This window comes from Polistes dominula, unplaced genomic scaffold, assembly GCF_049000335.1.
Source record: "Polistes dominula isolate Pdom_NZ unplaced genomic scaffold, Pdom_raw_medaka contig_73, whole genome shotgun sequence".
NCBI lineage: Eukaryota > Metazoa > Arthropoda > Insecta > Hymenoptera > Vespidae > Polistes > Polistes dominula.
Genome location: NW_028300951.1, coordinates 1,995,989 through 2,011,741, shown reverse-complemented (window position 1 = coordinate 2,011,741; position 15,753 = coordinate 1,995,989). Strand labels below are relative to the sequence as shown.

General features: G+C 30.7%; 3 protein-coding genes across 7 annotated transcripts in view; 1 reads left to right on the top strand and 2 right to left on the bottom strand.

Annotated features, from left to right (window-relative positions):
• Nucleotides 1-3,391: 3,391 nt before the first annotated feature.
• On the bottom strand, nucleotides 3,392-6,513 carry Rpn13 (regulatory particle non-ATPase 13). 2 transcript variants are annotated; one of them, XM_015316022.2, is made up of 5 exons: nucleotides 6,168-6,513; nucleotides 5,943-6,059; nucleotides 5,523-5,868; nucleotides 5,309-5,451; nucleotides 3,392-3,909 (listed from the first exon to the last, which is right to left on the bottom strand). In XM_015316022.2, exons 1-5 carry the CDS (start codon nucleotides 6,360-6,362, stop codon nucleotides 3,520-3,522), a joined length of 1,191 nt encoding a protein of 396 aa, XP_015171508.1. In that variant the 5' UTR covers nucleotides 6,363-6,513; the 3' UTR covers nucleotides 3,392-3,519. The 2 variants fall into 2 exon arrangements, with proteins under 2 accessions (XP_015171508.1, XP_015171509.1); XM_015316023.2 differs by having other exon boundaries at nucleotides 3,392-3,906.
• Nucleotides 6,514-6,912: 399 nt separating this feature from the next.
• Nucleotides 6,913-13,916, top strand: LOC107063879 (threonylcarbamoyladenosine tRNA methylthiotransferase). Of its 4 annotated transcripts, none has more exons than XM_089172137.1 (3): nucleotides 6,913-7,510; nucleotides 7,586-13,838; nucleotides 13,884-13,916. In XM_089172137.1, the coding sequence occupies exons 1-2, from the start codon at nucleotides 7,092-7,094 to the stop codon at nucleotides 8,796-8,798; spliced, it is 1,632 nt and encodes a 543-aa protein (XP_089028263.1). In that variant the 5' UTR covers nucleotides 6,913-7,091; the 3' UTR covers nucleotides 8,799-13,838; nucleotides 13,884-13,916. The 4 variants fall into 4 exon arrangements, with proteins under 4 accessions (XP_089028263.1, XP_089028260.1, XP_089028262.1 ...); XM_089172134.1 differs by having other exon boundaries at nucleotides 13,879-13,916; XM_089172136.1 differs by having other exon boundaries at nucleotides 13,874-13,916.
• The window catches only part of LOC107063880 (uncharacterized), a 48,763-nt gene continuing 45,168 nt past the window's right edge, over nucleotides 12,159-15,753 (bottom strand). The window contains 1 exon segment of the mRNA XM_015316021.2: nucleotides 12,159-15,322. Coding sequence (XP_015171507.1) covers nucleotides 15,071-15,322 — 252 coding nt within the window. The 3' untranslated portion in view covers nucleotides 12,159-15,070.

Sequence of the window (15,753 nt, the reverse complement as noted above, 5' to 3'; positions counted from 1 at the left end):
TGCGTAGGTACATATATATATATATATATACATATTTTATATATATATATATATATACGCTGTTGCGAAGGAGAAGAGAGAAATAATCGAAGAAAAGAGAAGGATGAAAATAGTACTCGGCTCGTGCTCTTTCTCTCTCTTTATCTTTTCACTCGTATATCTTCGGAACAGTTCGTTTAAAAAGTTCGGCAAAATTTGGCATTGACTTTGAAGGCGCGCGAAAATCGGCATTATTTAAACATTGAATTGTGCCTCATTATCCCAGAAAAAGAAAAATTCAAACCAAATGAAAACGATAAGATTAAATTTAAAGAGAAGTTAATTTAAAATGAGTAAACCAAAAAAAAAAAACAAACAAACAAAAATAAACATATTTTTATCGTAATCTTAATCATCGATGTATTTATTCTAAGGATAATCGAGAAAGAGTAAAAGAAGTGGGTCGGTCATGCGGCCGTCGACGTATTGCGAATCGCTCGACGATGATTCACGCTTCTTGTCGTCTTCTCTTCGACGGCCATCGACCGGGGGCACGAACGGAACAAACCTTGTCGAGGTTTAAGAACCTTCATTGACGTTCGTGGAACGACAATTCCAATGACTATGACGATGACGATTAGAAATTACAAGGATGACCGGTGTGAAACGCGTGAGAACATTTTCCTTCGCGAAAGATCACCAATAAAAACACGATTTACAAATTACATTAACACACAATTAACAACCAAATATACCGAGAAACTATACTGCTTGCGTGTCTCTTCGCGTGTAACTATTGTACGTATACATTTACGTACGTACGAATATGTATACATATAAGTTGCATACAGGATAATCCTTTTCGCGCGTCTTTTATTATCAAAAATGGCTTTTAAACAAACGCGTTTTTATATTTATCTATTTATTTTTTTATGAAACAAGAAACAAAAATAGAAAGAGTAAACGAGCAAGATGTATTATATATATTATATATATATTTATATAGAGGTAAGAGGAGAGCTGGAAAAGGAAAAAGAAAAATGAGAGAAAGAATGGAAACTTTCACTTGCGAGGCCTTCGCCAGAGAGACACACCGAAGAGAGAGAGAGAGAGAGAGAAAGAGAGAGAGAGAATGAGAGAGAATGAGAGAGAGGAAGGGTGGAATATGAACGAGGGGAGAGACGGTCGAGAAGAGCGGCACGGGGCCGCCAAAAACGATCACCAAGTGTCAAGGTTGCTATTCTACGCGAGCGACGTTATATACGTGTGTATATGCGTGCGCGTGTATGCGCGTAGGAAAAGGCGCTCGAGCTCCCCACTCCTTTTCTTGCTACGTGGTCCGGTGTCGTTGGCGCGCGCGCGAGCAACCGAACGCCGTTTCTCTCTTTCTCTCCCTCACCCTTTCTCTCTTTTACTCTCGAGTTAACTCGCTTACTCGACACGCACGTAGAGACGGAGCTGTTAGAAAGAGAGAAAGAGGGGGAAGAGAAAAGGGAAGAAAGAAAGAGAGAGAGAGAGAGATAAAGCGAACCCACGTCTTCGGTCGCGGGTTCCTTCGTCTCTCCCGCCAGGCAACCTTCCTTCTCTCTCTCTCTCTCTCTCTCTCACTACCACATCACCTAACCAATCTCTATAGGTCTCTTTCACTAACACCTACCTATGTATATATCTAGCTATCTACAGAGTGGCGCTATCACAACAATGCCATTATCGCGGGGTATCCGTTTCCCTCTGTTACATAGAATGACACTAAACTGCCGCGACAACGCGACTCAAATTAAACGAAAGACGGTCAAAATCCGGTTGGATTTAGCGATCTTCGTTGATCGACCGAGAGACGCGCACAATTCCGACGTAAATTCGACGCGAGAGTTTTTAGTGAAATTCGCCGAACGCTTCGACGATCAACATTTGCGAGTAGGGGATCCCCCACCACGCTACTTGTTCGATTCGAATGATACTACGCGTGCGCGGACCCCTCAGGGGTGTACTCCAAATACGTGCCCCTGTTCTATCGTTTTTGTTACTAGGGCGCCGCTTGTTTACAAACACCGCCACGATAGACGAAGACCGACGACGTTCTTCTCGCGCTCGCAATTCGATGCGCGCTCACCTTTCGAACAACTTACGTGGCCGCCAAACGTTAATACTTTTTTTACTCCTATCTTTTCTTCCATTACAAATTGTATATTTTCTGTATATATGTATACATGTATTGTATGTATTTATATATTTTTATGACAGACATTATTTCGATACTTAATATTTTATTTCTTTAATGCATAGATTTTTATCACTCATATGACATCCGCTATAATATATTCTTTTTCTTTTCTTTAACTGTGATTTACTCCAAATAATAATCTTTTTATACATTGACTTAAATTTATTAATCAAATTAAGAGACAAAAACGCGCGTATTGATTATTTATAACAAAAGTGCACGCGTTATATTAATGAATTCAATGTAATCATTGATTAATATGCTGTGACTAATATTTATATATATATATATATAATACCTTATATAAAACATACCTTACATTTTACATATTTTAAATAAAAGATTCGGTGATATAAATTTGAATTAAAATCGAAATTTCAATTACTACCTTATATTGATCCGATCCTGTGCAATGATATAATCGACTGGCCAATGAAGCGGTTTCTTGAATCACATGCGCACTACTTATCATCTCACGCGGTGTCCTACAACATGTTACAAAACTCGAAAATTCATTATTTTCGTGATATGCACAATTATAAAACTTTTTTTTTTTATTCAATACATTATTGATTAAAATTTGTTTACAAATCGAACATTTATTTATCTTGTATTTCTGTAATCAAATGTATGATATGAGATTATAAAATTATATGATATATATCATATATCGATTGTAACATATGACCAATACCGTTGTTGTGCGTGTTAGTTGAAAATGTTTCATTGGTCATCATTTTCCCGCCTTTAAAATGGATTCATTTAAAATGCGATTACTTTATCACGAAATAATAAATAAAATAAGTAATGCACTAACATATTTGTAATTGATAAAACTTTTTGAAAGACGAATAAATAATAATCAAATATTTCTATTTATTGATTATTAAATTGTAAATATATACGTATTTTAAATGACAAAGAAATATAAAAGAGAAAAAAAGAGTGTGTGTGTGTGTGTGTGTGTGTGAGAGAGAGAGAGAGAGAGAGAGACTGCTTATTAATAAAGTTGAACTATTTATTAAATGTTCATATATTTGTACAAAAGCACAGATATTTAAATGGGTAAATATTAGAAAGTGTAAAGAATAAGTAAATATTTAGTTAGTGCAATTAATTCGTAGAAATACAAGTTTATGAATTTAAAATTATATAGAAGTTCCTTTAATTAAATATCCCAGAATGTAATAGAATTTTATCGTAGAAGTAACGTTTATTGTACATAATCTCGACTAATACACAACATATATCGAATTTCTGAATCACGAGAAGAAAGTTGAGAACAAAAAAATTCGACAGAAATAATGGTTTATTGCTTAATCCAAAGGCATGCCGTCGTCATCATCTTCCTTTTTGCCAGGACTATCGCCTGGGGATCGTTTCTTCTCATCTTGTCCCTGTTGTGCTTGTCCTTGTCCACTCTTAGCTTCCGACTCCAAAGCGGTGACGAACTCTTCGATGTTACCACTGGCGGCTGCATTGATTGCATCAGTTCCCAAGCCAAATTGACGGATGACTGGGCCCGCCTGGCCCGACTGCAAAGCAGACCAGAACATTGATAGCGCCTGGGAGAACTGGGGAGATGATAGCGTTGTACACAGGTTGTCTCCAGGTGGTAAATGCGTGGAAATAGCACGTTCCAGACTTTCCGTTGATGTAATCGTTGTTGGGATGGCATTCGTCAGCTCTGTCGCTATGCCCCTCTGCTGGATAATAAGCCGTGGTGTAGCTGAACGAAAGCAACAAACAGTCCCAGAGAAATTCCCCCAACTGCTCAACAGAGCCAGTGTATCCGAGAGCCAGGAAAAGTTCATATGTAGAATTGTATTGTATAACGAAAATACAATGCCAATGTCCTCCTCTTTTTTTTCTTTTTAAGTTATATTTTCAATATGCGTTTAATGTCTTTAGTTACAGACGATACCGTAGGTTCTCCGACATGAAGAAATTTCAAGATATTGTTAAACCAACCCTTTGTGCATAATGATTAATTTGTACTTTTCAAGATAACACTGTACTTATTGAGCAATTGAAGTAGACAATCGTAACTTCATATCACAGACCAAAGGTATCAAAGTAACACAAATAATATGTAACATATCAAGTTTTTCACTAAAAAAGATTTCTTGATATGTATTATGAATATAATGTGTATGAATGATAATGTAAACGAATTAAAACACTGGACAAAACAATAATGATACTATAGTTGTTAGAACGTATGTCTCTCTGTCATAGATTATTAAAACCTTACAAAGTCTTGAAAGACGTGAGCAGCATTCTGTAAAATTGTATTGCATGTTGGCTTCTATTCACATATGATTGCTAATAGTATTATCCACAGACAAATATGAACTAAACTAATTAATGAAATAAATGTGAAACACCACCACTATATCACTAATACACTAGGCATCAATTTTACATTAACTTTACACTCCTAGATTTAAAAATCACCAATTTGTTCTTTAAAACAACATATGCAACGAAATAAAAATATGAACTTTTATATCGTTTTAGTCAATTATTTAGGAAAGAATATTGTGAAGACTTTAAATGCAAAAATGGACTGTATTTACAAGATAGGTTCTATTATCAAGAATGACACTTTATATCCCTGATAGTGACACTGCTGTAAAACCGATATAGTTAATATCAAGATAGATAACTTTTTTTGATGAGAATCACTTAAAACGTTCATGCACATAAATTTCTATCTAGGAGAACGTAAAGCTTTGTAAACAAGCATTCTTAATAAAAATATAACTATATTAATAAAGAATTCTTAATATTGTACCTATCTATGTGCCTGAAAAGATAAATATAATTTTCACAATATCTACATATTTAAATAATAATATTTCTACATATTTAGTCATAAAATAGATTATACATTTTTTTTTTTTTATAAAAACATAAAGTGTTGATGCCAATTATTATTAAACTTAAAAAAATAAGTTATATTTGGAAAAACATTAAATTCAAAAAGTAATTGAAAATAAATGAAATTATCTTGTTGACTAAATATGCAAGTCATAATTGTACAAAGATATCAACCTAATAATATAATAATCAAACTGATAAAGATAAGTATTATGATATTACCTGAACAACAGCTTCTGCTCCAGCAGGTGTTGGAATTTCTGAGAGGAAACTTTGTAAATCGCTCAATTGAATTCTATTATTAGAAGCTGAAGTAGTCACAGGTGTAGATGGTGCTGTTGTTCTTGGTGATGACTTACTATTACCTAAATTATAATTAAACAGATATATTAGAAATATATACTTATTTTAATCAAATCATAATTTTAATACTCACTGGAAGATTTAGTAGTTTCAGTGACGGTAGAAGGTGCTGGAGTTTGGGACACTGGTGGCCTTGCAACGCTTGTTGTAACTGGTGATGAAGCAGTTGTAGTAGATGCTCTAGTACTTTGGATACTACCATGAGGTCTGCTCATTGTTCCCAATAAGCTACCAAGACCAATTTGTCCTACACCACCGAACAATTGCATTAATTGTTGTTGAGACATGTTATTTAACAAATTATGAAAATCCCCATCTGGATTCGTATTGCCACTCCTTTGAGACACAGGTAAAGGTGGGTGATTTAAAACTTCATTAATTTTTCTACAATATTCTTCATCCTTGTCAGTCTTTAAATCCTATAAAATTAAAAAAACTTTAAATACTATAGAATTTAAAAATTATCAATTATTATTAGTTTATAATTTTTTACCTGTAGCCAAAAGAAAAACTTTCTACTTGATGACTTGAATCTCAACAGATATACTCTACCAGTTTTACACGCTGGAACATGCTTAAATTCACAGTCATCTGGGAAAATAATGAGATCCTGAAAAATGATAAAATGGTATTAGAAATAATTACAAAATTACATACATATAATTTATATTTATAAGAAATTATTACAATTGTAATAATGACATGACAAAAATCTTACATCTTCTACGATTCCTGTTGTACGATCTTTCCAATAAAAATGCATTAATTGATCGTCAGAATGGTTAACGTAAATCTGTCCTTTTCGTGTATCTGGATAAACCATTTTCCCTTTCATAGTCATTTTTCCTGCTTTAAATTCAACCAAATTTTTGGACGCATTTCGCGAAGGATTATTTCCAAATAGGGGACCCATGTATGTAACTTGTATAAATCAGGTTTTATATAAAAAAAGTTTGTTTTACAACTGCTTCCACTTAACTTAACGTTATAAATTGAATATACTTGTCGGCAGGCGTACGTCTGTGGTCTGTCAGAGGGGGAACAATGACCACTATGACAGTCATCTCAAAATGGCGGCGATCACCTATTAAGGTTGGTTTTTATATTTCTATTGAAAACTAAACATAATCTGCCTGAATAATATTGCTAATTTTTTTTTTTTAAATACAATATAGTCTCATATAAACATTTAATGAATATAATTATTTTTAATTATTTTTAAATTACATTTTCACGATTTAAATTAAATTAAATCATAAAAGTATATCCAGTGTCAAATTATTTTTTGTTGTATATATTTAATCAAGTTTTTAAAGTTATTATATAAATCATTATTTTTAATTAATTTATTTATATAAATTGTAGTATATACATATGTTTATAATACGCGCGCTTGCGCGCACAACCTATTATAACTTTAATAATATATATGTTAGGTGGTAGAACTGATTTTAATCATGCGGTATAACGTTGGTAGTTTTAACATGTGCATAACCTCAATAAATTGTTATATATAGTAATTGTATAATGGTTTAACAATATTATTAAAATATATAATAAAAATATATATATAAAATATGATTTATATTATTAATTAATAATAAAATAGTTTGTAAAAAAATAAATTGACAATTCATTTTAAATGAGTGAAATATTAAATGAAAATATGGTTATACCATATGCAGAAATTGGAGACATTGAGGATATAGTAACCAAAAATGATATTACTCCAAAGGAAAGATATGGTGCAAGAAAATATGTTGTTGTACGTGCAAAACGTAAAAAGCAAATAGAAGAATTTCCAGAACCTACAATATTATCAAGTGTCATACCAGGAACACAAAAGATTTATGTCAAGACATGGGGATGTACCCATAATAATTCTGATAGTGAATATATGGCTGGACAACTTGCTGCTTATGGTTACCGGTTAACCGATGACAAGCTTGATGCAGATTTATGGCTTTTAAATTCATGTACAGTCAAGACACCTGCTGAGGATCATTTTAGAAATGAGATTGAATTTGGAAGAAAGAATGGAAAACATATCGTTGTTGCAGGGTACGATATCAAATATAAAATGATTTGTTTTTGTCAATGTGAAGAGAAATAATGTATTTATTTGTATATTTTTAGATGTGTTCCTCAAGGTGCTCCAAAATCTTCGTTCTTAAAAGGATTGAGTATCGTAGGAGTACAACAAATTGATAGAATTGTTTCAGTAGTAGAAGAAACGCTTAAAGGTAATACCGTAAGGTTTTTAAGTCAGAAGAAAGTAAACGGGAAGAAAATAGGAGGTGCATCATTGAGTTTACCAAAAGTTCGAAGGAATCCTTTGATTGAGATTATTGCTATAAATACCGGTTGTTTAAATCAATGTACTTATTGTAAAACTAAACACGCCAGAGGTGTACTTGGAAGTTATCCTCCCCAGGAAATAATAGAACGTGCCAAACAGGCCTTCGAAGAAGGTGTATGTGAAATATGGTTGACGTCTGAAGATACTGGAACTTATGGTAGAGACATTGGTACTAGTTTACCTGAATTATTATGGGAATTGGTGAAAGTTATTCCTGATGGTTGTATGATGCGTATCGGTATGACCAATCCACCTTATATAATAGAACATTTGGAAGCAATGAGTAAAATATTAGATCATCCTAGAGTTTATAGTTTCTTGCATATACCTGTGCAATCGGGTAGTGATCAAATATTGGCCGATATGAAAAGAGAATATTCCTGCTCGGACTTTGAATACGTCGTTGATTTCTTAAAATCAAAAATTCCAAATATTACTATAGCTACAGACATAATCTGTGGTTTTCCAATGGAAACTGAGAAAGATTTTGAAGATACTATGAAGCTATGTACAAAGTATAAATTTCCAAATTTATTTATTAATCAATTTTTTCCAAGACCTGGTACACCGGCTGCTAAAATGCGTAGAGTTCCTACGCAAGAAGTTAAACAGAGAACTAAAAGATTAACAGAATTGTTTCATTCTTATCAACCTTACGATCACAAAGTTGGACAAATTCAAAAAGTATTAGTAACAGAATTATCTCACGATAAATTACATTACGTTGGACATAATAAATTTTATGAACAAGTATTAGTTCCTAAGAAAGATGAATATTTAGGAAAAATGATTACAGTTGAAATTATTCGAGCTACTAAATATTCGATGGAAGGTCAACCAATAAAAGAAAAGACCTGTTGTTATCTACGAGAAGGTATATCTTTAATATCATCAAAACTTAATATTATTAAATCTAATGATACATTGGAAAAAATAATATTAGGAATGTGTTTTGCATTAATGGCTAGAATCTTATGGTCATTTTTGTGAAATTTGAAAATAAATAAAAAGAAATTATTCTTATTTATTTGACGAATATTTTTATATTAAAAAAAAAGAAAAATAATAATAATTAAAAATGACAAGGAAATAATAATAATAATAATAACATTGTTTTTTTTTCTATATAAAAGCTTGTATAATGTTATAATGATTAAAAAGAGTGAAAATTTTGGAATTTGTGTAAAAATTATATTTAAACCGAAAATACAGGAACGTAACCCCACAGTGAATAAGGGGTTTTTTTTTTTTTTATTACATTCAATTGAAAAGAATAATAATACAGATACACCAAATTTTCCAAATATTCTCTCTATTAGATAAAAACAAACACAACATTTTGAAATTTATAAAAACATAAATCAATGTATTAAAAAACTAAGACGTTGTTTTTTTTTTATTTTTTTTTTTTGAATTAAACATCAAATTTGAGACATGACAAATATTAATAAGTAATTGAGAGTATTTTTGTTTTTTTTTTGTTTTACATATTCGGTGTATCATTAATTCGTTGAGCAATCAATTGTATTACAAAAAAAAAAAAAAAAAGAGAGACAAAAAACTTACAGGCTAAGCATTAAAAGATAGTAATAAATCGCTATAAAAATATAATGTTTTGTTTTTGTTTTTTTTTTTGTTTTGTTTAACTAACTGCATCGAGAAGACAATGCATTTTATTTGGCATCACCCTTTCATCGCTAAGGATTTGAATAAAAGTATCTTACTCTAAAATGAAAAAGGCATTGGTTTCCCTGTACAGAAGTATCTCCTGAGTATTTTTTTTAATATAAACACGGGTGGGTGGGTGGTTCGAAAATACGACCCCCAAGATAGAGAGCAAAAAAAAAACACATAATAATAATCAAAGGGTCTCCAAGCCCATTTCGTATTCGCGGAAAGGATCGATGTGTCATGACGAAAAGATAGCTATGTATGTATGTATGTATGTATGTACACATATATATATGTATTTCTAATATATGTGCTGTGAAAGTTTATGGCAATTCTGAAATTATTTTCACTTTTGGTAACAGTTGCATAACCTGAGGTATGTTCGGTCTAAAATCCTATTTGTATTTTGAAAATATATATATATATATATATATTAAAATAATAAAAAAAAAAAAAATAAAACAAATTAAATGAAAGAACATACTATCTCTTCGTAATCTTCACGCACACTTATTAATAAGCATATTTGATTCTCTCATTAAAATCTAATTATTAATTGGTAATCCATACTACCATGACCGCATTTTATCATTCATAATAATAATAATAATAATAATATAAGCGAAAATTTAATTATTCCTTTTTCAAATGACAATTAATTATTATTATTATTATTATTATTCTGGTTTTTTTTTGTTGTTTTTTTTTCAATTTTTTTTCTCTTTTTCTCTCTTCTTCTTTTTCCAATGTAGAGACAAAATTTACTTTAATTTACATTACTTTACTATTTTATTTTTTATCATTCATCGTTGAACGATATAACGATAAATATAATTTACTGTTTTTTTTTTTCGTTTTTTTTTTTATTATTAATAACACATAATATACGGCCTTATTTAAAAAATATATACTATATATATCTATTTACAAAATTTAACAAATAGTTTTTTCTTTTTTCTTTTTTTCTTTTTTTGAGCGATGGAGATTGGCTTACAAAAATTAAATACAATTTTTTTCTTTTTTTTTTTTCTTGTTGTTGAAAAAGAAAGGAATAATAATAATAATATATATATATATATGTAAAATAAAAAAACAAAAGAAAAAAAAAAACAAAAACAAAAAAAAAACTAAAAAACACATAATGCACACAATAGAATGGGTAGCATCTCTTATCACAGAAATGTCTCAAGCGTGTGCCCCGCTTTTTCGCATTTATTTATTTATTTGAGATTCGGTTAATAAAAAGGACAAAATAAATTACGATTCATTTGTGATTTGAATTTTTTTTTTTTTTTTCCTAAAATAATAAAAAACAAAACAATGAAACACGGTATTTAAAATAAAAAAAAAAAGAAAGAAAAACAATACTATCTCACGCGAATATATATATATATAAAAAAAAAAAAAAAAATAAAATAAAAAATGGTGTCATGCAAATCGAATTTCATTGACGTATGAAAATCGCACATCGTCTATAATTTAAACGTTATTATTATTATTATTATAATTGAAATTCTTTTTTGTTTTTTTCTTTTTGTTCGTAAGATAAATCATGCGAAAAGAGAAGATGCAAAATTAAAAAATTATTATGACGAATAAAAACAAAGTTAAGAGACATTCTTTTTGCTTTTTTTCTTTTTTGTTGTTTTTTTTTTTAAAATAAACGCGTTATTTGCTTAAATTACTACAAATAATTTGATAATTTGCTCACAAAGCGTGTATTCCCAGAGAAACGTTCTGTTTTGTATGTTTCGCGAAGATTATTAAATATAAATATAAATATATAAATATAAATATAAATATATATGTATATATATATATATTTATTGTAATATATATATATCATTATATATATATATACACACTGTATATATTGCAATATATATAACATATATATATATTTATAAATATATACATATTTTGTATAATGCAGACGGTTTTAAAAAAGAAACGGAGTAAATACTATTTTTTTTTTTTTTAAAAGTTACACGGAGAAGAATACAATTATACAAAATAGAAAAAAAAAAAAAAGAAAAAAAAAAAGAAAGAAAGAAAAGAAAAGAATATTACTTATAGTACAACCCATTCCTTTCTTCTAATGGGATATCTCTTAAATGCCAATACACACACACACAAAATACACAAAATATATTACTATACGCTCGGTTATTTACAAGCAGTCTTTGCGTTTCCTGCGTAATATATATACTGGTACGGAGAAACACCATTGTTCTTTCCTTTTTTCTCTTTTTTTTAATTACACATAAAAAAACTAGAGTCGCCTTATAATACAAGAAAAATCTCTTAACAAGAGTATACACAGGAATAAACATAATATTACATGTGTAAAAGATGTGTGTGCTTTTTCTTATAAACGCATTTCCAATAACATTGATGGTATCCATCTTGTAATGGCGGACAAATATGGCGGCTCTTACTTAAAAACGAAAATAACCTTTTGCAACGCGACAGATGTAGATAATTATTTTCATTTTTAACAATCGAGAAATAAAGTAGTATCAAGAAAATAATATAATTTATGGCAATAATTATGGCGCAAGTTGACTTAAAGAAATGTCAGATGAACAACAAATAAGATGGCACACATTACAAAAATGTAATTCTCCTACCGGTTTCCATTCGAAATATCATTTTCATCAATATTATGGCACTCGACTGTTTTCTTTTTTTTTTTTTTTTCTCAGCACGATTTCATTTTCTTTCCTCGTTTTTCATATATATATATATATTTTTTTTTGTCTTTTATGCTTTCTTTTTACAATTATCTTTCTCTTTCACATGACATCAATTCTTTCGAATATAATAATACTTTATTTGAATTTTTTGATTTTTTTACTTTTATTTTTATTCTTATTTTATTTTGATTTTCAAAATCGTAAAAAAATGCAACCCCAATTTCATCTCGTTGTTTGTTTCATATTTTTGTTTTTTTTTGTTTCTTCGTCGTTGTTATTACAAATGAGAATTAAAAGTATATATATATATATATTTTTTTTTTTGATAAAATATATGCACGTAAAAATGAATATACTTTTTTCATCGTTGTTTTTCTTTTTTCTTTTTGTTTCTCTCTTTCAACTTCTTTTTTATAATATATACGATAAAAAAGTTTAACAGTAATGAGGAATTAAAACAAATTGTTAACTCGAAACAACATTAAATGGTGGCAAAAGTCGTAAAAGTTAAAATAATTTACACCCGAATTGGAGTAGTAGTGGTAGAGTAATGGTGGTGGTTCCTTCCTTCCTTCATTTTCTTCGGACAAATTGATACAACGATTATTATAATACATACACAAGGATAATGACACGATATATCCTCGAGGAATGACTATACAACACACACGAAACGAGTTGTTTGACTCGTTGAAGCATATACACGCATAGTATACACACAACACACACATACATACATACACATATTGGATGATAGTTGAATAAATTTGTCAAGTAAACGAAGGAACGAAACACCCACCACCAAACCAACCAACCAACCAGGACATTTATTTTCGATAGATAAAATATTATTTCACGGTGAGAAACGTAGAATGAGAAGATGAGAAGTAGTTGATGGGACACGTTTTACTATTTTTCTTTTTTCCTCGTCGAATAGAATTAAATTAAAACAAAAGTAAAATGTTCGAACAAGACATTCGAATGAATGAACAAAAAAAAAAAAAAAAGTAAAAATTACGCATATTTTTAAGATGAAATCACACAACATTAATAGACGAATTTAAAAGCGATTTTATTCAACGAATTAAAAACGTTTTATCAATAATTGTCGATGATATTAAAAAAAAAAAAAACAACAGAAAAAAAACGAGATACGAAATAGATCAACAACAAAATATACCCTAGTAGCAGAAAATATTGAAAAAAATATTGAATACGTGTGTATTTAATATTAAAAAGAGATTTTTAATGTCTTTTATGTTACACACACATATATTCAATATTTTTCAATATTTTCTGCTACTAGGGTATTATTTTGTAACGATGAGAAAACCGTCGTGTTTGATAACAAAACAAACAAAACATAAGAAAGAAGAAGAAAATAATCATCCAAAGAGATTACAATGTTCATTCGTATAAATTGTTTATGATAAAAATAAGATAAGAAACGATAAAGGGGAGGAAAGAAAAACCCTATAAAGTAAACGAAAGAAAGGTGGTGGTGGTGGTTGTGACGAAGATTATGATGGTGGTGGTGTTGTGTTCTTTCGTTTCTCGATCGACGAGCAAGGTGATCTCTCTCGCTGGGTCTCCATTAAGAGGTACATTCGTGTACCTTCTTCTTGGTCTTCGTTAAAAGAGAGTTTTGTTCGGAAGTGTGTGAGTAAGAAAAGAAAAGAAAAGAAAAGAAAAGAAAAGAAAAGAAAAGAAAAGAAAAGAAAAGAAAAGAAAAGAAAATAAAGTAAGAAATATCCGGGGGCGCGACGAACTGCTGCTACAACCCATCCCATTTCATACCATATATACCATCATACCATAGCATACGACCCATACATACACCATTTCATATCCCATCCCCTTTTGAGAGAGAAGAGTTTTACGACATTGCTTTATGGTTTCTCATTTTCGTTCTTTCTCTTTTCCTTCTCCTTGGTGTCCATCCTTTGCTAATCTCACTTCCTTCTTCTATCTCTCTCTCTTTCTCTATATTCGCAAACAACCACCTTCCTGTCCCTTCTCTCTCTCTCTCTCTCTCTTCTGAACTTTTTCTTCTTCGACGAAAACGACAGGGGCCCCTTGCAACTTGCCGATAATAACGAACGAAGGAGCAGGTCCCAGAAGTTACTGTGGAGGCTCAGGTGCAACGACGACGACGACGACGACGACGACGGTGGCTTCTTCTTCTTCTTCTTCTTCTTCTTCTTCTGTTACTTTTGAGAGAGAAGGGCAACCCAGTACAAAAAATGAAAGAAAGAGAGACCATGATTCTTCTTTCTCGCGTAAACGTACATACGTGGTGGTAGTTGCGAGGAACCGACAAACCATGGGCAGCATTGGGGTCTTCGGGTTCTCTCTCCCTGAATACCTTTCTCGATCAAGGCCGTAATTTGAGGTTGAAATCTTTCGTGCCGCTCCTACGATTATCCTTATATACCGTGATATTACACGAGAAGGAAGGGAGAGTATATACTTGATAGTAAAACCCAACTTATTTTTCTTTTCTTTTTTTGTTTTTTTTTTTGTTTCATGTTCTTCGAACATACACCAAAACCTTTGGAACGATCGATCCAAGGGGAAGGGGATCATTGATCGGATATGAGATCTTATTTTGACTTTTTTATTTTCTTTTATTCCTCCCTTATGCAGAACGGGGCCGTTCTGGCCATTTTGGACGACGAGAAGAAGAATCTCCTTCCGCAATTTTGTTTTTTTTTTCTTAAACTTTAACCCATTTCTTTTTCCCATTATCATCATCATTATCATTATCGTTATCATTAGTTGTTTCTTTTTTTTTTCTTGCATTTCTTCTTCTTCTTCTTTTTTCTTTCTCTGCTGCTGATGATGATGCTGCTGCTCCTGATGGCGGTTCTTCTTCGTTCTTCTCGTTTATATTCGTTACAACCTTCTGAGGTTTCGTTTGCTCTGTCTGGAACCAACGACGAGCCGCTTATTTCGTTTAGTTGGCGTGGCCAAGAGGGGCGTCTTACAAGGACCTGTATGGGGCCTCGAAGAACACGACGTGCAAAACTCCATCGAGCAGCCCTGCCTCGAGCACGTTCCCACGTTCTTCTCACCGTCGACGTGGCAAGGAAATGAACATCTTGGACATGGTAGTAGATGCTCCCATGGTTCAAGTGTACGACTAGCCTACAAAAAGACAACAAAAATATATTAAATTATAATTTGTTTGTTTGTTTGTTTTTTTTTTCAAAAATAATTTTACATTGAATTATAAAACATAAAGTTTTCTTTATCGACAGTTTTTGTTGTAGGAAATTAACGACAATCGGTAAGGTAGGAAATTTTTTATCTATTCTTCTTGTCGATATAGTTGAAAACTACTATTATCTTTGCTAGATCGGTATTTGATAAATATTTTTTTATTTTTTTTTTTTTAAATATAAATTATTACAAAATATTCTAAATTTTGTAATAATAAATTTCCGCCACTTTTTTTTCTATAAACCATCTGTAGGAAAATAATGGAAACAAAGTTGTATACCTTATAGTTAATATTGAGAAAGTTTCAAAAAAAAAAAAAAAAAAAAGAAATAAAAAATATATTTCAAGTATTTTAT